This window comes from Lepidochelys kempii, chromosome 6, assembly GCF_965140265.1.
Source record: "Lepidochelys kempii isolate rLepKem1 chromosome 6, rLepKem1.hap2, whole genome shotgun sequence".
Taxonomy (NCBI): Eukaryota; Metazoa; Chordata; order Testudines; family Cheloniidae; genus Lepidochelys; species Lepidochelys kempii.
In genome coordinates this window covers 126,403,645-126,425,207 of record NC_133261.1, presented here as the reverse complement: position 1 = coordinate 126,425,207, position 21,563 = coordinate 126,403,645, and the positions used below count along the sequence as shown (strand labels likewise).

The 21,563-nt window shown below is 41.4% G+C and overlaps 1 protein-coding gene across 7 annotated transcripts in view; it reads right to left on the bottom strand.

Moving 5' to 3' along the window:
- The window catches only part of FERMT2 (FERM domain containing kindlin 2), a 100,585-nt gene that overhangs the window by 26,832 nt on the left and 52,190 nt on the right, over positions 1-21,563 (bottom strand). For all 7 annotated transcript variants that reach the window (XM_073350112.1, XM_073350107.1, XM_073350106.1 and 4 more), the window contains one exon: positions 8,746-8,880. In XM_073350112.1, the coding sequence (XP_073206213.1) occupies positions 8,746-8,880 (135 nt within the window). The remainder of the gene's footprint in view (positions 1-8,745; positions 8,881-21,563) is intronic.

Below are 21,563 nucleotides of genomic sequence, written 5' to 3'. Positions count from 1 at the left end.
CTATTTCACTATTTTCTCCTGCCTCCATACATCTCTGCCTCCTGCTGAATCCATGTTTAAACAGAAAAATAAGAATGACAAATGTGAATGATAAATGGGAACTGTTTAAGAACATTTTGCTAGGTGCCCAGAAAACTTCTTGGCTAAGGGAAGTGAGAGCAGCAATAATACAAATTATATCTGTAAGACAAAAAAAAAAAGGGGGGGGGGAGGGGGGAATTTGATCGCAATTAATATAAATTAGAAGTTAAAAATTATAGAAAATTGTTAAGGGGTACAAAAGAACACAGAAAATCTATGGCCAGCAGAGTTAAGGACAGTAAGAAAGAGGTGGGGGTTTTTTGCTTTTGTTTGGTTGTTCTTTTTAAAAGCACAAGAGAAACAAAAGGAACCCTGAGAATGGCACTGGTCCATTATTAGATGGAAATGGTAGAGCTATTGATAATAATGCAGAAAAGGCGAAGGGTTCAATAAATATTTTTGTTTTGAATTTGGAAAAAAGCCAGATGTACCTGCCACAATAAAATATTTTCCATTTCAGCTGTAACTAACGAGGATGTTAAATAGCAGCTACCAAAGTTAGACATCTTTAAGTCAGCAAATTTGGATAACTTGCATCCAAGAGTTTTAAAAGAGCTACCCCAAGAAACTCTGTGGACTATTAATGTTAATTTTCAGTAAGTCTTGCAATACTAGGGAAGCTCGAAAGGACTGTGAAAAAGCTAATGTACCAATATTTTAAAAGGATAAATGGGATGACCTGGGTAATTATAAATAAAGAATTAGAAGAGAATAATACAATTAGTGCCAATCAACATGAGTTTATGTAAAACAGATCTTGTCAAACTATCATTTTGATAGGATTACAAGTTTGGTTGATGTTACACTTAAGACTTCTACAAGGCATTGGATTTGGTTCTGCACAACATTTTGATTAAGAAACTATAACATACAAAGTCAGCATGGCACAAACGTCTCAAAATGTAATTATAAATAAGGAATCATCGAATGGGTGTGTGTCTCTTGAAGTCCCATACGGATCAGTTCGTGGCCCTATGTTATTTAATATTTTTATTTATGACCTGGAAGAAAACAAAATCAATAAAGTTGCAGATGACACAGATTGTGGGAGTGGTAAATAATGAAGACGACATGCCACTGATAAAGAGTAATCTGGATTGCGTGGCAAATTGGGTATAATCCAACAATATATGCATTTCAACCTTGCCATAATGTAAGATCATACATTGAGGAACAAACAATGAAGCCATACAAAGGAGGGGAGGGGTCCTATCCTGGAAAGCAGTGACTCTGAAAAAGACGTAGGGATCATTGCGGATACCTAGCTAACCATGGGCTTCCAGTGCGACACTGTGGTCAGAAGGGCTAATGCTATCCTTGGATGCAGAAACAGGGGAATTTCAAATAGGAGTATGGATGTTATATTACTTCTGTCTCCAGATCAGGGTCTGAATAGTGGGCAGTAAATAAGGAATTCAGAGATTCGGATTTTTATGGCCAGAAGAGACCTTCGTGTTCATCTAGTCCAAGGGTCTCAGAGTCCCAGCCCATGAACCTCCCCACTGCGTCCCGTGGCGGCGAGACCCATGCAGCCATGCTGCCGGCTGTCTGAGGCAGGCGCTGCCCCCTGCAGCTCCCATTGATTGCGGGAGAGGAACAGAGATACCATCACTAGTCATGGGGCAGAGTCCGCCATGAAGGCAGAGTCACTTCTTCCCCCACAATGAATATAAACAAGTCAACATACCGAACACCTATCTGATGCCCACCTTGCTGCAATCTTGAAGGTTTCAACGGACCAGTCACTGAGGCCAAACATCAACAAACTGACAGAACTGAAGCATTGCCAGGTGCCTGGCAAACACTAAACACTCTCTGGCAGGTGAAGAATCGTATAAAGTTCAATGACAATTTTATTATTTCTAAGAAATTCGAAATAAAAAATACAATATAAACGTTTTCTTTTCTGAACACCATCTTCAGTGACAGTATTGGCCCGCTGGGAGGATCTGAGGACTGGCAATGGCCCTAAGGTAAACTGAGTTTGAGACCCGTGATCTAGTCTAATCTCCTGCATCATGCAGGCAGTTGGACTTCCATGAATTAATTTCTGCCTCACGTCCAACAGTTGTGGTTGAACTAGAGCATATTTTTAAGGGCTTGTCTAGAGAGCACTGCAGTGTGGTCTATGAGGGTGTGAAGTGTACAGCTCCCTAGTGTGTGGTGCTGTAATTGCCCTGGGTAGACCTATGTAGAGCATGAATGAAAAGATACCTAGTTTGTATTGAATGTAGTCCTGTAGGACTATATTAACACACACTAGGTATCTTTTCGTTCTCACCAGCAGGATCTATATGGGGCAGTTATGAGTGAAGCACATTAGAGCGCTCTACAGCTAAAACCGCACAGAACCACACTGTGGGGCCATGCTGCTATATTGAAGAGCCCTGCATCAAATTTGTGTTCCCAATGCAGGTTCTTAAATACAGAAATCAAATCACCCCTTAACCTTCTATTTGGGAAGCAGAATATAGTGAGTTCCTTCAGTCTCACTGCCAGGCCTAGTTTCCAGTCCTTTAATCATTCCCATGGCTTTTCTCTGAACCCTCTGCAATTTTTCAGCATCTTTCTTGAAGCGTAGACACCAGAACTGAACACGGTATTTCAGTAGTGGGCACACTAGTGTCAAATACAGAATTGTTAGTTTCCTCACAGGATTTTCTCTCATGCTCATCCCTAGAGTCTCAGCACTTTGCGAACACTGATTTATTTTCCCAACGCCCCATGAGATGAGGGAGATGCTATCCCCGTTTTACAGATGGGGAAAGGGAGGCACAGAGACACGAAAGTAAAACGTATACACTATGTCACAGTTCCTGGGCAAACTGCGCCTCTGACACCTCCTGATTTGTGTTCCCTGTAAGCCGTGCAGCAGGCTCTCAAGGGCAGCGCAGGCAAGTGGGGAAGAGGAGCCCCTCCCCAAGTCTGGCCCGGCCCCGCCGGCGAGAGGAGACCCTCCCGCAGTCCAGCCCTGCTGGAGCTGCGGTGGCTGGGGAGAGGCACCTCTCACCCAGCCCCACCTGCTGGGTTGCAGGGAGTCCTCTCCTCCCACTGCAGCCCTGGGACAGCCTGCACCACAACCCCCATATCTGCAGTCCCACCCCAGAGCCTGCACCCCAACCCTCTGCCCTAGTCCCGAGCCCTCTCCCGTACCCCTCATCCCCAGCCCCACCCCAGAGCCCTCACCACTCACAGCACCCAACCCTGTGCCCTGAGCCCCCTCCCACACTCCCAACCCCTCAGCCCCACCCCCACCACACAGGACTTCCGCACATGGACATAAAAATTAGAGGGAACACTGCTCCTAATCTATCCGTCTCAGGATCAAGCCGTTACCTCCATTGGGGTGGGGGAGAACTCATCACATAAATTCCCCCACATCCAGATTGGGCCTTGGGTTGCAGTCACCTGGAATTAACCTATCACCTCAGCAGGCGTGACCTAGGCTCAGAACTTGCAGTTTTATCCCTTCTGAGACCAATGACAGTGATCAATACGGTGACCAGACAGCTTCCTTAAAGTGAAGTATTATTTATTTTTAGATCAAAGGCATTTCAGCAAAAAGATCTCTTAAAACCAATAAAGCAGACTGTACACACATCTAGCTTTTCCTTAAGGCTTACCATTCCCTGGCCCCACTTCTTTAGACACCCTCCACAGAGCCTCTTCTCTCTCTAGATACAGTAGCTGACAAGTAACCCAGCCTCCCTCCTAGACTCCCTTAGGAGTGCTTTTTAACCTTTTAGTGTTCTTTTAGTCTCTGTGCTGGACACTGGGAGATACCAGGTTTGCAACGCCTTGGAGACAATTACTGAAGCTAACCGCTTGCCTCGCTGTCTTTCAAGTGCATACTAAGGTGTCCTTATTTAGCTCTAAGTTGCTTTCCTGCTTGCTTTTCCCACAGCCTCCTATTAAGCTAGATCAATATACTCAGAGAGAAAATTCTAACCAACCGCCACAGCTATACAGTAACCACATCTCAGTGACCAGTTCACATCAATGTCAGTAAAACTATTACACATCAGCATTCATAGGTTAATATATAGCAAGGACACCGGGGATGGGGAAGAGAGCAATTCCATGCCTATCACGTGCTAATTTGGGGCATCCAATCTGAGACACTGAAAACATGATTTTTCAGGGTATGTAGTATTATGGAACAGGCAAAGCATAACTCCCACTGTCTTTAGTTACCGGTATGAGTGCTCAGCACTCCTGAAAAATCAGACACCCACAGTAGGTGTAAGGCACCCAGAAAATGAGGAACACACAGCTAGTGGCTACCTATGAAAAATTTGGTTTAAGTGACTTGCCTATAGCATCACACAGGAATTCTGTGACAGTGGCAGGTACAGAATTCAATTGCACAGAGCAACATTCAACTGCCTTAACTACTTGCCCATCCTTTCTCTTCCTGCAACCCCCGCCTCATTCACCTTACACCTTTTGCAACAAATGAGACCGTGATTCCTTCAGACAACTGACTCTTCCCTGTACAACTCTGAGCTTAGGCCTGCCCGTCCCAGCACTTGCAATGGGTATACATCCCATTGCCAGGGATATGCTGTGCACTGAATGAAACAGCACTCCTGTGGAAGAGAGACTATGTGATCATGTAACTAAAAACTGTATCATAATGTATCAGCACAAAGGGGTAAATTAAGGTTTCCCAGGCAACCTTAGCTCTGGCATTTCCTAACTTCTGAGCACTTGACTTTGCATTCTTAATGTACTATTTCCTTTCTTCAAAAAAGCACGCCATTGTGTGTTATTATATTGACACCCACAAGGGACATCAGCAGGGTTGGAATTTTTAGATCTACCACACAGAGGTTGGCTCTTGTGCTAATGGCGTAACTGACAGGAGTAACAGGTTGTAATCCTCTATATGCACCAGCAGTAGAAAGGGCTGAGACTTTGCCAGAGGATTTCGCAGATACTTACTGACTGCAGAGGATCAGTAAGATTAAGCGATTGTGGGTTTCATTTCAAGCTCTGTAGTGGACTGTACGCTAGTAGGCACAGACTTTTCTGTGCATTTTCTCTCCCTCTCCCCAGTCTCAATAACCTACTTGTTCCTCATCCTCACTGACTGAGTCCCAGTCTCCCTTCCCCAGATGCCTCATCCAATCTCTCAGTGCCTCCCCCAGTTCCAGCTCCTTGTCCAGCCACTCCCTGCACCTTGGCTCCCTGTAAGATCTGGCTCCCCTTCCTCCTGACCCACTGATACTCAGTCTCCTTGTCCAGCCAGTAAGTGTCTCATCCTTTGGTTTCCAGTTCCCCTCTTCAACTCCTGCTAACCTCCAGTGTGGGTCTTCCCAGGCTCCTAAATCTACTCTCTCCCTCACTGGCTCTGGTCCCCTCTCAGTTCGAATCAGGTGGCTTCCTCTTCTTTGCTGACTGGGTATGAACAAAAGTGGGGCATTAAGAGCAGAGAAGAGACAAGCTCTCTGCTCTCATTTTCTGTGTCTGGACCCACCACAGTCTGGAACTGCTGGGAATTTCAACTACAAGGAAGTTCTGCTTAGTCCTCTGCAGCACTGGACTGAAACATGCCCAGTGTGGATAGAATCTTCAGGGAATTAAGCTGCAAAGCTCTAGCAAAAAGAAAAGGAGTACTTGTGGCACCTTAGAGACTAACCAATTTATCTGCGCATAAGCTTTCGTGAGCTACAATTCACTTCATGGGATGCATTCAGTGGAAAATACAGTGCGGAGATTTATATACACAGAGAACATGAAACAATAGGTGTTACCATACACACTGTAAGGAGAGTGATCACTTAAGGGGAACTATTACCAGCAGGAGGGGGGGAGGGACCTTGTATAGTGATAATCAAGGTGGGCCATTTCCAGCAGTTGACAAGAATGTCTGAGGAACAGTGGAGGGAAATAAACATGGGAAAATAGTTTTACTTTGTGTAATGACCCATCAACTCCCAGTCTCTATTCAAGCCTAAGTTAATTGTATCCAGTTTGCAAATTAATTCCATTGTTTCATGTTCTCTATGTATATAAATCTCCCCACTGTATTTTCCACTGAATGCGTCCGATGAAGTGAGCTGTAGTTCACGAAAGCTTATGCCCAGATAAATTGCTTCATTTCGAAGGTGCCACAAAGTACTCCTTTTCTTTTTGTGTATACAGACTGACACGGCTGCTACTCTGAAAGCTCTAGCAAGTCTCTACTGAACATGTCTGAACTTACTGATTTTTTCAAATGCTTATAACTAGGACAAATTTGAGCAGATTTTCTCAGGGATGGCAAGAAGCACAGTCCTCACAAGGCCATAACCTCTGCCAAATTTCAAGTTCCTGCTCCAAACCACAGGAGGTGCTAGAATTTCCTTTACAAAATGGCTATATATTTTTCAACATGGGCAAAACAATGTATTTTCCCCCAATCTCATTCCCCGAAACAGATTTACCATTTTAGCTGAAACTTAAAATAAATAAAATAAAATAAATAAATGTCTGACTAAAGTGGACACTGGCATGGAAAATTTCAGACTGAATGGTTACCGTTTGGCAAAGTAAGGCTACGATTTAGTCACGAGTATTTTTAGTATAAGTCATGGACAGGTTACGGGCCACGAGTTTATTGCCCATGATCTGTCCATGACTTATACTAAAAATACCTGTGATTAAATCTGGGGGGGGGGGGGTACGGGACACTAGGGGGACGCTGCTGGTGGGGGCACAGAGGGCCAGCGGCACCAGCTGCCGGGGCCATCAGACTGTGGCTGCTCTGGCCAGACACCCGGGGACCGCTGCCTGGGGCCTCCGGAGCAGCAGCTGGTGTGGCCGTCTCCGGGGCCACCTGAGGAGCTGGCCCCGGAGCCAGCTGCTTGGGCGGCCCTTGGGTCACCCACACTGGTCCCTGTAGAAGTCACGGAATCCGCGACTTCTGCGACCTCCATGATAGACACCGAGCCCTACCTATAAGCAACTGAAAACAGGATCTTATAATAAATGTCAGGTAACCTTAGATGTCAGCAGCACTATCAGCTTTGCCTACAGTTATTTGCCTAGAAGTCCAGCGTCTACTGGTCAGGGTATCTCAATGTGCAGAATGTACCTATGTAAATCCGTAAGCATAGAGACAGGCATGACCTGAAATGATTACTCATGTCACATGAGTACTCAATAGCACAGAAATGGTATCAGTGCAGTACCAGGGCAAACTGAACAGCTGTTAATTATCGTGAGGATATTCAAGTTAAATATATGCAATTTCTATTTAATGGGATAGAAACTTTACAGTTAAATGCATTTAACTAAATCACAGCAAGCAAACATAGGCTCATATGCCGAACTAAAGGCAGCACTTAAAGATGCAGAGATGCCTTAACCCCACACCAGACCTGGGTAGCCAACTGATTTGGGTGAAGGGAAGGAAAAAAACTATTTTCACTCGATTCCCTTGCTAGTTCAGAATCATTGGTGGTTCTGATAATGTCAGTGTTATGTCCACCGCTGGTATTTTAAGAGCAATTAAGGAAGATATTACAAGTGTAACTTCTTGTCTACACTTCCCTTCCTGTGCTTGATTAATAAGCAACATCTTTAGAAGACATGCAGTTCTGAAACATGCAGAGAACTAGAATGTACTGCTGAAAGCATTTGTAAAGGTCCATTCTAGTTTAAGGTTCTCATGACTGGTGCAATATTCTCCTTCAGTTACTGGATTTACAACACCACCAAGGTGAAAGCAGTTCTGATGAACAACAGTTCAATTTTTCAAACAGACTACGTCTGGCTCAATTTAACATTCACAGTAAGTAATGCATCCGATGAAGTGAGCTGTAGCTCACGAAAGCTTATGCTCAAATAAATTTGTTAGTCTCTAAGGTGCCACAAGTCCTCCTTTTCTTTTTGCGGATACAGACTAACACGGCTGTTACTCTAAGAAACCACAGTAAGTATATTTTCTCTGTAGTGCAATTGTTCTGTTTCTGTGAGCCACTGTTCAAACTATCTACCAGATACGCAAACCATTCCACCATTAGAAATTATACAATGAACAAAGAACATGAGGTTAACTTTTAATATTAACAGTCTGAAGCTTGTGCCTTTATATAAAGAATACTAATACAAGTAAAACTCTTTCAAGCTTTATGGAATCTGCTTAGAATAGAGAACACCCATTGTTCAGCCTTTCATAATTCATACAAAGACAGAATTCCTGCAGTAACACAGTGACAAAGCCAACATGCAAGTCATTCTATATACAAGTGCAGCTAGGTATTTGTGATAATATGGGACAAGGAAAAGCTTAGAAATTAATAAAAAGACTGGACACTCCATTTAACTCCCTCTGTAACAGGGTAAGAAAACACATCAGTAACATACCCTAGACACTAAAAGAATCAGACTCAACTTTAAAAAAATAAAAATCAAAATATTTGGCATTGTTCTATTTTACATATGTAAAAGCATTTAGAATTCATTCATACAACTACTAAATAGCTCTCAGATGACTTCTGCAAAGTTTATTTGCAGTGCATTTCTTGTGCAGGCACCAATGGATTAGGTGTGACCAATACATCTTTTCCTTTAACATATGCTCCAATATACTACTTGACCTTCCTTCCCCTTCCTCTTGCTCCTTTCCCTTCCCAGCCTCCTTCCCCCAAATAACTCCAGAAACAAGTTTAGGCTCACCTGATCCTGGAGTGATTAACGGTCCCTCCAGTTCAAGCACCTCATCTTCACTTTGGTCATCTATCTTTCTCTTCTTTTTTTTTGTTGGATCCCTGGGTTTCCTCAAGAGAGAGAGTTCTTCTGGATGTCTGATGTCTGGGGAGAAAATTACCATTTTAATAAAGAAAACATTGTTTCTACTGTTGACAAATTCAAATAACTTGCAGACTTTAACCTGGGAAATTGTCCTGCAAACAAGGCTGTGTGCGTGGAAATAAACAAAGATTTTGGCAACACTTCTCAGTATGGAATTGTCAAATTAGCCTTTTGGGGGGGGGGGGGGGCGCTTAAAAGGAAATAAACCTGCAATTGTTTCCTGGCCAGATTTCCTGATCGAAACCTCTTTGATTTTTCTGACCATTAATAGGCTGAGGATGGATTTCTTATGAGCCAGTCCAGGTGCAGTTTCTGGGTTTGACTCCTATTACCTGAACTAACTGGGCTATTTGTACAGGTAATCACACTTTCACATAAACAGGTACAGTACATTACACTGAAATATTTCAAACGCCTGTTAGTCAGACTGGTTGTTGTGGCAAAAAAAAGACTCAAGGTATGATGCAAAGCATTTCAACTATTGACTAAGATTTTAAAAAATGGGCGCCTAAATATGGATTTGGGTGCCTAAATGATTGGCCAGAGCAGCACTTCTGAAAAAAATCAAACCACTCATTTAGACGCTGGAGTACAGGTTTAGGAACCTATCTTGAAGGACCAATTTTTAAAAATCTTGGCCACTGTGTTTATTTTCTATGATTAAAGTAAACACTCCACAATACCTATAGAATATATACCTGCATTTGATAAAACACTATTATGCCACAATTTGATAAAACCCCTACATTAGCAAAATGTAAAATGGGTTTATAGATTTCCCATAATCTCTAAAGCACATTATACAAAGAAAAGGGATAACAAAACCTTATGATTTTTTTAAATGAAGCCCCTCTAAGAGTCAGAGTTTGTGTCACAGAAATTATGGCCATGACAAACATGCAGGCTTTAAGTGTACTCTTATATTTGTTACTGTGAGTTTTGGCTTTGTTCTAGGGCAAGAGAGGTTTTAGGGCACTATATTTCTGACTGGCTGCTGAGGAGACCTAGGGATAGATTCACTAAGGTACTTAGGCACCTACATCCAATTTTTAGGCACCACTGAGATTAAAAAAACCCACTCAGCCATCACCTAACCCTGTAGACACCCAAATTCACTCGGCACCTATGTTTCTGCCTGTGAGCATGCATACTGCCTCCCTCTCGACATCCAGGTGTCTGCCTAAGCCCCAGAGCGACCCATGCACTAAGGGAAGATAGGCACTCCTCCGTCTAACTCACTTGCAGGGCCCGAGCCAATAGGTGTGTTCAGAGGCCACCTAACTCCACTCAAAACATCCAGAGCCAGAGCGAGAGAGAACAAGTGTATAGTCTGGTGGGTAGGACGCTCACCTGAGAGATGAGAGCCCAGGGTCCAGTCTCTCTGCTTCAATGACTATTTAGCCAAAGTGGAACAGTTTCAACAGGAGACTGAGGTAGACCCACATAAGAATATGCCACAGCTCAATGCTTAGGGCACCTACCTAAGAGGGGGCAGATGCCTCTTCAAATCCCACCTCTTCTCATGAGGTAGAGGGAGAATTTCAACTGGTCTCCCATACATCCCAGGTGAGTACTGAGTCACTGGGCTAAAGGTTATGCAGGAGGTCTCCTCCTCCTCCCACCACCCTCTAGTCTCCTCCCTGCAACCCAGCCTTAAGCACCTAGCTCTGTGAGAGGGGTGGGGGTTAGCACACACCCCTGTCATCAGCATCTCCCATTGGCTAGCTTAGGTGGCTACCCACCTAGCGTGCTAGCTTTTGTGAATGGCAGTCTAAGATGCGATCTCTCTACCTTCATTGTGTAGGGAGTCAAGGTGCTTAATTCAGACTCTGAGTCACAGTGTTGTTTCTGTGATTTCCTCGCCCGAGTCCCTTTGCGAGTTTAGCCCCGAGAAATCAATACATACAAACTGACATCTGAGAAAGGGAAAAGGTGGGTGAGTTGATATCTTTTATTGGACCAACTTCTGTTGGTGAGGGAGACAAGCTTTCGAGCCACACAAAGCTCTCCTTCAGAGACCTGTGGTGGAAAAGCTCATCTCTCTCCCCAACAGAAATTGGTGCAATAAGAGATATTACTTCACCCACCTTGTCTCTCTAATATCCTGGGACCGACATGGCTACAACTACACTGCATACATCTAAAATAAGATTATACAAAGATTGCTTATTGTGATGAACTGGACAAGAATGTACAGGGAAGGATTTCAGGTGGGGCTGACAAAAGAGAAGGCAAGCCCTCTACTCTGCCCACACAACTGAGGGTTTACACATCTTCTGAAGCACAGAAATAAAATTTTGTTCCTTCATCCCTGCGTGCGACCAGGATACTGGATGATTCTGAATTAGAGGGGAGAAGTGGATTTAATTTGACAATTAGTAATTCTGTTACACAGAAAACCCTCCCAACCCAAACCCTTGTTTCAATAACAGATGTTTGATTTAAAGCAATAGTGTCAAATTTTATTTTGACTTGACAAATTTCAAAAGATTTAAATTTTCTGATATCAAAGGGGCTCTATGGTACGATCAGATTAAAAGGGTAAACCTCTGAAAAACGTTTTTTCTGTTGTTTATGGGTCTTCATTTAGCCAATAACTTCTCCCTTGTTAACCGACTACAGAACTGCACCAGAGGTATCAATAGTCAGAGCACTAGACAGGCGGATGTTAACCAACCTGCCAGCTACAGCCATCCTGAGCAGGGTTAATTAAAATGCTGGCAATATACATGAATACTACCACAGGCAGAGCTGCACCACAGGAAGATTTTAGAAATAATGATAGTGCAGGCACGGCCAAAATGTCTAGCCCAAAGCAGCCATCAGCAAAATACACACACTAAACCACAAGATCATTTCAGACAAAGATGGTGCTTTGCTTATACCTGTCTGCACCCAACTCTTACTGGGAAACAGCTCTATAGGAAAATGAAGCCCACCATCTATCAAAACATAGAACTAATCCATAAACAAATTAGATGGAATTCAGAATTCCCTTGCTGAAACCAGAAAAAAAGTTCCGTGGGACTGATATTTGAGTAACTAAGCTAGGAAAGCATTCACCTGGACATGAAGCCATTTTAATGTAAGGACGAAAGACGGCAACATGCAGATCTAAGCTATAAAATATGTCAAGTGAAGATTACGAATAAGCATGGAAAGTGGAGTTTCAGCTGCAGAAGAGCTGTGTCTGTGCTCTGAACTCCACTGGCTGCTTTTAACTAGTTTCAGCAGACCCTGCATGACAATGGCAGGTAATACCGAGTTAGCACCATGTAAGACTTTGAATTCTTAGAGTAGCAAGGAAAGCAACCACATTTTCTTTTTCTAGCATCACATAGTGCGCTCAGGAAGAGACTTCCAGCCTTTAAATGTTAAGAAACCAAACAAGTTTTACCTTTGATCACTGTACAAGCTTCCCATTGACAATAGTGGTTTGCTGTGGATAGCATGTAGGTTACCCCAGCCACAGCACTATAATTAAAATTGGAACTTGGCTCTCACCACATAAATGAGTTGGCACATCTGCATTATGCTCTAATGAGACAGGTGTTTTTTAGTCTTCTGGTTGATTTCCATACTTTTTGGCATCCTCCTGCACTAGAAACTTGCTAGGGAAATGCCAGGATAAAAAGTAAGAATCACGGATGCACTCTGAGCTAATTGCCCAGTGTTTGCTTTACAACAATCAGTCACAGTTGAGGATCAGATAGCTGCAGTACTCTAGTGAAGGCTAGCTATATCCATCAAACCTGAGGGTTTGTCTACACTTACAGCACTGCAGGGGCAAAAGTTTACCAGAGACACTACCTATGCCGATGGAAGAGCTTCTCCCATTGGTGTAGGTACTCCATCTCCTGGAGAGGCAGCAGCTGTGTTGACAGGAGAAGCCCTCTATACCAGCAGTTAGGTCGGTATAAGTGTATTGCTCCGAGGTGTTGCTTTTCAAACACCCCTAAGTTACACACTTATACTGACATAAGTTTGTAATGCAGGCCAGGGCTAAGTGCTTAAACCCCAGGACTGCTCCTTTCAGACCCAACTCTCCAGTATAAATATCAGTGCTAGCCATCTTACTTCAAGCGTGATGACAAACTATGTATTCACTTTTTTTTGTCCTGCATTTTAAATATAGTGCTATTATGCTGCTGCTGGGGTTCTTCCCTGTGCAGTACTCAGTGAAAATAAGTGTAGTTACAATAAAAAGAAAATAATACAAGTTACAAAGAAAAATATTTACTGCATTTTCCAAGGTAAGATGGCTATTATTGGTCTGCCTTTTGATATCTAGTATTTGTATTTTATTCTAGTTTGTTTTTTTTTTTTTTAAACTACATACCCAGTGACAGGATAGATCATGTTTCCTCAGTGCTGCTGAGGCTTCTTGTGCCAATAATCTGACTATTAAAGCACCCCAAATACCGACTTCAATAGTTATGAAGAAGCTGTTCTGTTCCATCACGTCAATTTAAGGATTAAGAGTTCCCTGCAGCACACATTAACATTGTAATGACTCCAACCACCAACTGTGTGAATGAAACACACTTTTAGAAGCTGAGTTTCTTTTATGTAAGCCACTGTTAACTATAAGCACTCTGTGCATTTTTTGTTTTCAGGCTCTGATTTAGAGAAAAACCACCCAAGGCCACCTTCTGTCCTAGATGTTCTCAAATATCTAGGTGAGCCAGTTTGCTTAGCATACACAAGGCATTCTCAAACATGGTCATTGTGTGGACCACAGTATACAAGATTGTTTCAGACCACCATACATCTTATTTATGATAGTGCAACATCCTTGTGGTAAACACTGCAACTGCTTCTATGGAAAATGGTAGTAAAGTATTTCCGAGTTTTAGTTGTCTAACATATTTAGTCCTTTTTGAAAAGGTTTAAATCAGTCGACTTTTGCACTTTCCCCTCTTCCTTGACTTAAGCCTCCTTAATTTACTTATTCTTACTTTAAAAAAAAAACAACAAAAAAAACCCCAAACGCCCACACATGCTTTAGATACCTTGACACAGTTAAGTTTAGTTTCACTAAACACATGTATTTTGTGCCTTATTCAAAGTGATAACTAGGGTGTATATGTAGCTAGTTATATTGATAAATTATTGTACACAATATAAATGCATACACTATGCAAAATCTGTTGGAATATCTGAGATTGTTGTGCAAGAGGTAGTTAAACTAGAAATAGCATAAAAAAATCAAGGCAACTGCAATTTTATATTCCTATGTTTGTTTACAGTACATTAGCAACTGATATTCCCTTTCAGCTGAAAGCCAGCATTAGTTTCTGGAGCAAAAAATCATTCAAATGAGATTCAAGAGACAAATAGGCTTCCAAAGGGTGGGCTATAAACCAGCCTAGTCTTCTGAAAGCAATTCATTCTGGAAATTAACCAACATTGACCATCTGATTTCAAAGCAAGTTTTTACCATTTTCTCCCAGTCACTTATGATACTCCCTTCAGATGGAGATATATTGAGATTACATATAGAAAGTTTTAGGAAGCTGCCTTAAAAATGTGTTACCAGATCACTAGTAAAAGATATATACTTTTTTAAAAAACTAAAAGGGTATTATCTTATTACTCATAAAAGTTTGACAACTTCTAGCAGAGTTAAACTACTGGCACAAATTCCACAGCCATTATATCCATTTCTCAGCAGTCTCATAAATTTAGCATTGCTTACCCAGAAACTCTAGGAATTTTAGCCCATTAGATAGCCATTTTAAAATGTATTTTTTTTCCCACCTCAGAGCCTGTAATAGCTTCAATGTGACTACTAAGTCAAGTCTTCCCCCAGACAAGTAATTCAAAAGGAATTCCTTAAGGAAAAGCTAGCAACATGATTTTAACTTAAGTTAGAAATATGAAACAAAATTGACGTAGAAAGCAACAATCAATAAACAACACATTTTATTGAAGTACTTTTTAATCATTCAGTAAATTATTGGGGTGGGGGGAGAAGGTCTGTGTTCTACTACATATGATTAGTACATTTACAGAGGATCTTAAAACATGTTTTGAATAAAGAAACGGCCTTGGCAAACATGGTGTTTAGTTTTTGTAGCTAAAGCAAATAAGTTCCAGGAGTTTAAGGACTACCAGATGGTAGTACTGTAGTTAATTAGAAACTGGGACAAAAAGTAGCTATATAGCTCCAGATCCAGATCCCAGTACTTATTTTAACCATATAAAGCAAGAGAGACTCCCTTAATGGGTAGAAGTGGTATAAAACACTTTAAGTCCTTCAAATAGGTTTGCACTTTTAACCAAGTTTCAGGTCACTTGACACCTGTATAGGTTAGTTTGCTGAAATAATTCACTGTTAAATATATCCAGTGAATGGGGTAAAATATATCAAAGGCATAATCTCAGTGGGAAGTGAATAATTAAAGTCAACTGGATTTCTGCACTTTATTTCAGTGGAAGCAGGTTCTCACCCGCATAAAGTCACTTTGAAGGGACAGTGCTCCAGTAAACAGTTGGCAATTCAGGAGAAATGTCACTGTGATCATGTGAGGAAGCTGTACTGAAAGTATAGTATTTTTACAGCTATGCCAGTCCTACTCTATTATCAGCAATTTTGTCACCATGAGGTTGTGGGGTTTTTTTTTAAGTCTATCATTTTGCACAAGAAACAACAGGACTGTACGAGACAAAGTTCAAAGTTCTATCTAGATTTTTGTATTTTTCTAAAGTTTATAAGGGCTTGTTTCTTTACACCATACTATTATTATTTTAAGTAAATGTATGATAGCCCCTCTGTTAACTCACTCACACAAATATGCTGGCAAACCCGGCAAAGGTTATGTTGTGAATGTGCCATTAAAAACAATCTGCAAAAATATGTTGCAGTGCACATGGATATGAAAAAGTTGTGGATTGAAAAACTGGACACAGGTTTCTACAGATGTCTCGATCAGTTATCTGTTTAAAAAGTCTTCACTATACTTCTGTAAAGGTCTAGGATTAGTTTGCAACAGAAATAGCGTCTTAGAACACTACAATTTGACATACAGGCCTGAAAGGGGGGTGGGGGGAGGGGGAAGAGAGGAAGATGTTCACAAGCCAGATCCTGTTACACTTTTCACATTATCCAGATCCCTTTAGCAATCAGCCATTTGGCTTGGGCAGAATAATCCAAGCTACTCAAATATTTTAAAGGGAAAAAACCAAACACACACACACACACACACACACGAAGAGTGTTCATTTTTCAAAGGAGAAAGATCCCTCTTGTAAAAAAACTAGAGTACAAACATTTCAGAGTGTTTATTTCAGAAATGTAGGTGGGAAGATGTCCCACCAACTTAAAATGTTCATGCTTTTATTATCCTTTTCAGCCCTTGGGTCAAGTGACAACCTTCCCCTTCATTGTATCTTGATTTTCTAGGGCCTGAAATGGCTTGTGGCTGACCAGAGGCTCCATCTCTGGTGGGAGACATTTCCTTAGTCTTTGCCTTTTGTTTAGTCTTCAATTTCTTTTTGAGCCCTTGTGATGAGAATTTCTCTTCACCCACACACCTTAGACATTAGACAGGATTTCAAGTATTTAGTGCTATTACCACTATTTGTAATTTCCATGGACCACCACCCCAAGTAGCCCCAGGGGACTGGGATTTAAAGAAAAAAAAAAGTACCTTCAGAGTGTGGACTTGTTATATGAACTTTAGATAGACTCTACATGGAAGCAAACAAGTGTTGGAATTTGACTTTTAAAGTCTAAATCTTTTGGGACCTGTCTAGCTAACAGACTGGTCCTCTCACCTCCCTCCACTGACAGCAAAGTAGCTGACATCAGTAGAAAAGTTTAAGCAGAAACCCTGGATTTAAATGGGAAGGGGTGAGTGGCAGGGCATTCTCTCTACACCAGCTCCCCTCCCCCCAGCCTGATAGTGCCTATACTGGTTAACTTTCACAGCCCACAGCAAAGCACTGACCACCCCTCCCCTAACCAGATTCTTGAGGAAACCGATTGTTTGAGGAATACAAAGGAACAGCAATGAGAGGACTCTGGTTTTTTTTTAACCTGAGTCTTTAGGCCCAAATTCTCTGTGGTTTGAGAAATTCCTGCCTTCAGACTTGCAAGGTTCTTGTATTATTTGTGATTAAAGGGCTTGGGAAAGAAGACATGAAAATAAATGAAACAAGGGTCCTCTGATCAGAACTGCCTGCCTCAATATGCAAGGTTATCAGTCATGAGAAGATTAACAGAACTCTAATTGCAGATTTTAACATGCCTGATTAGGCAAAAATCTTCTTAGAAGTTCTGCTAACATAAGTCACATCAGATCTAAAGGAGGGGAGGGAAGCTACTTTTACATAAGGATACAACTACCCAATGTGCTATTTCATAGAGTTTTAGTCTAAATGTGCATGCACAAATCAAAGTAAGTGATGTTGAAAATATAGATGAACATTCAACTGATGACACATTTCTACAGTCTGAATATATACCACGAAGAACCCTCAAAACTTTGAAGTGGGTTTTAGCCCACGAAAGCTTATGCTCAAATCAATTTGTTAGTCTCGAAGGTGCCACAAGTACGCCTCGTTCTTTTTGCCGATACAGACTAACACGGCTACCCTCTGAAACCTCAAAACTTTGAAATTGTTAACATTTATGCTGGTTTCCCATAGCTTAAAACCCAGTTGGAAAAATGAACTTGAGAAAAATCTTCTCCACAGTATGATTTATTCAGACTCCCCATGCCCGGGATCTCTAAACGATCAGGAAGATGTTTAAACATACAAATCCTCTACAACTTTATTTTTCAAAGCTACACACTACAGCAGTCAGTCAGCCAGCGTCTAGGAGAAATCCTCATTTTAGCGCTGAAGCCATTCCCCTAAAGTAGGAAGCGTGTTTTGAAGTGGGAATGTTTCTCAGATAGGTCACCATTGTCTGGAACCAGTGAGTCAGAAGTTAGGGCTGTTACACATCAGCATGACAATTCTTAGAAAAAATGAAACCTCAAAAGCCACCCCCTCACCATTTCAGACTTAAAACTCTGCTTTTTCTGCATGCAAGTGAAGTTCTATGGACCATGTTTCATGGCTTAAGTTTATGCAGTTATGGACTTAACTAATCAATCAGCCTCTCACAGTTTGTATGGTAACTTCCAACTTATCTGTATGTATATATATATATATATCTTACTATATGTTCCATTCTGCGTATCCGATGAAGTGGGCTGTAGCCCACGAAAGCTTATGCTCGAATAAATTTGTTAGTCTCTAAGGTGCCACAAGTTTTACAGTGAATGCCAAAGGCAAAATAAAATAATAATAATAAATAATAATATTGCTTTTCAAGTCACTTGAGGTGATAAAAAAAAAACCAGTAGCTATGTTAGCAGTTGTACATTATTAGACCATACAACAGGTCACAATATGCTCTTAATGAGATTTACTTGCGTCAGAGATAGTAAGAGACAGGGCTTGTATAGATGGTTGGGTAGTACACATAAGTGGGGTGTGAATTCTAATATGCAGCCAGTTGTGCATTAACTGGCCCATGTAAACCTTGTAGGCATGCACTAAAAAGTTCCTCAGTGCATGTTAACAGTGTCCCATTTTCAACAGTACTATGTTACCATGCACTGTGGAACTTTTAGTGTGCGCCAGCAGGGTCTACCTGGGCCACTTCGTGCACAACATGGAACGCCTTAGAATTCACACCCCACTGCCACGCTGTGTACAGCAGCTCACTGTATTCAGTACATTTATTACAGATTGTGCAGTTGGCCAATTGTTTAGACATTTATTTGGGCTAAGGCCAACTGTTCTCTTGCCTCCAAGGTAGAAGCAGCAATTTGAGGACAGTTCTTCCAAAGAAAGGTCTCTTGAAGTGTCCAATAACCTCTGAGGATGCAGGGCAAATTGGATCTGGTTCCAACCCTCTGAAAAATGCGGCTGTGAGAAATGAAAAGACTGAAGGGATAGGGGGAGCAAGAGAAGGACTAGAACAGATACTCTAACCTCCTCCTCTCCAGATTCTTAACACTGCAACCATGCAGCTCCTCAAGTCCATTCAAAAAGCTATGGCCACCATATTCCTAGCCCACCACTTAGATCATTGGGAAGGGAGGAGACTCTCTCATGAACATCAAGATTTTATGATCATTTTATAATGGGGAAAGTAGTTTTGTTCTTGCTATCTGTTCATTTAAAATTAGCATGTTTTGCGCTCAACCTTCAACACGCAAAATATAGTTTACACTTGGGCAGAGATCAGAAGTGGAAAATTTTAGCCCAAAAGGCTCAAAAGTTAGGCGACTCTAAACAGAATGGAAATGCCTAGGGAAGTTTCACGATAGCTGTTGTAATACACCAGTTATAATAGAACTGTAAATGATTTTTATTAAGATACCTCCCCTTTTTTCAATACCGAAGTCTTCCATTCCTGCCACTTACTGCCTATGAAGTGAAGAAAGTAGCTACGAGCCATGCAGAATTAAAAGGGGGCTCAGGAGGAGAAAAGAAGAACTACAGCAATACCAAGTGTATTATATCATAAGACAGTCCAGAAATAGAACAGTCTGCTATTGTTAAACATTCTGATAATTTCCACAAGTGGGATAAGATCCCCAATTTTTTACCTCAAGTTAGCTAGATGCCTTTTAGAGTACACACACATATCCCTCCCTCCCCCACAAAAGCCCTTTTTGCTTAAAAAACAAAACCAAACCCCAACAACCAACCAAAAAAACCTCTTGAAGTGTAGTTAGAGTTAAATTAAGCTCGTTAGAGTAAACAAAGTGAGTAAATCCAGTTCTTCTCTGCACCAGACCATACAGAGAATTGTAAGAACTGCAACAATACCAAGTTTGCCAGCATTTACTGGTGCTTTCAGAACATGATCTGCACAGTATTTTAAAAACTGGCCATGCCAACTTCACAGTAAGGGAGAAAAAAAATCCACTGATTCTTGTTACCTGTTACCTAAGGTTACCTGACAGGAAGAAAAGAGGGGGAGGAGGGAAATCTTTTTTCCCTCCAACCTTGCTTACTTTGTGGATAGTCAGTTGTATTATTTTCCTTTGTCATCAGTTTTGTATGTTTGTCTGGGTTTTTTTCACACAACAATACATAAGACAAAAGCCATCTAAATATAGGAAAATGCAACTGCAAAAGCCACAAAAACTGATCAGTGCAGATTAGTACTTAGAAAAAACAAGACTAAAATTTAAAGTTGACAGTGGCCCTTTAAATGGAAAGTTTCTCTTCCATTCATATCCCCCTCCAATACATTTGGAAATTGTTACATCATTACCAGATCCTCTCCTGGTAGCAAGACTGCAAACATATACTTTGTTAATTCTTCATTAGCTCTCTGTCTATAATGGAAACTGGTATACTCTAGTTCAAGTGCTTTTTTCTTTAGAGGCTTTCCCAGTGTCATTAATTGCTCAGAGTCATAAGGACTTTCATTAGATCCATGCTGTATACCCTGGAGCACTCAAAAAGCTTTATCAGCATTCCATTGATATTTTTGTTTCCAGAAAGCAACGGAAAGACGGGAACGCCAGGATGAGGCTGCCCTTGGAGCAGTTTTAGGGAAGGAGCTGCACCTATGATCAGTTACCCATTTGCAGTCTTTAAGAAAAGTAGAGACTGAGCCAGTGTTGGAAAACCCTAAGATATACAGAAGCTACAACATGCTACTTAGAGATCAATAACAAGACTTCTTTATGTTTGCAACAGAAGCAGGACAAGTACAGTATAACATTCTCCCCCACCTCCTGGTTTTATATTAACTCTCCATTGTGAGCACTACTTATAAAAGTTGCAAATATAGCTTTTCTAGTTTCAGCGAAAACCTACTTCATGTTTGCTTGTTTGTGTATTATCAGCAAGAATGGGCAAAGTTCTGGGAACAGCATATGTTTGTTTCTCGGAGCACCAAGCAATTTACATTTATAAAAATAGGATTTTTTTTGGAGGAAGTTGGAGGACATTCTATACTGGAGGAGACGTCATTTTGAAGAGGTAGGTCAAATTTGGTGTCTAGACTACTCGAGAAGATTTGTATTCCACAGCTCTGCTTGCATCACTGCCCTTCAAAATGCCCGTGCCACACAGTATCAGCTTGCATTTAGTGGTCATATGCAACACTAGTTTGTTAGGAATGAACCAGATTTTACTCCTCTTAGCTTTCCCCTTGTCCATCAATCATACAGCATATGGCAGCTTGTTATATTAAATTAAATGTCCTCTCCCAGCAGATTGCAACACAAGAACTAATAAAAGAACAGACATGTCAGCACTGAGAATTTCAGCATGGAGTAGACTGCAGTAATTTAACTAACCTGTATTGCAGGATTAAATTAGTGCCTCTACATAATACAGGAAGATATACATTTTAGTAGCAATGTGTTTGAGTTCTATCAAAGAATCGCACAGGTAGCTGAACAAACATGCCTTTTCTGCACAGCTTCCCTCTCCCTGTACCCATGCATCATCTCTCTCCAATTTTATTTCTTACTTCAGGGCGGGGAAGGGGAAGGGAATTTTCTTCTAGGCACTTCCACTTCCTATTTATTTCCTTCCTTTCCAAGACTAAGGAAGAGAAAGGGGAGCATATAGCCACACACCACTCCTCCCCCCCGTGGAGAAGAGCGACATCCCTGTAGTGCGCAGTTACTTCTGACCCAGGGAACAAGTATGCT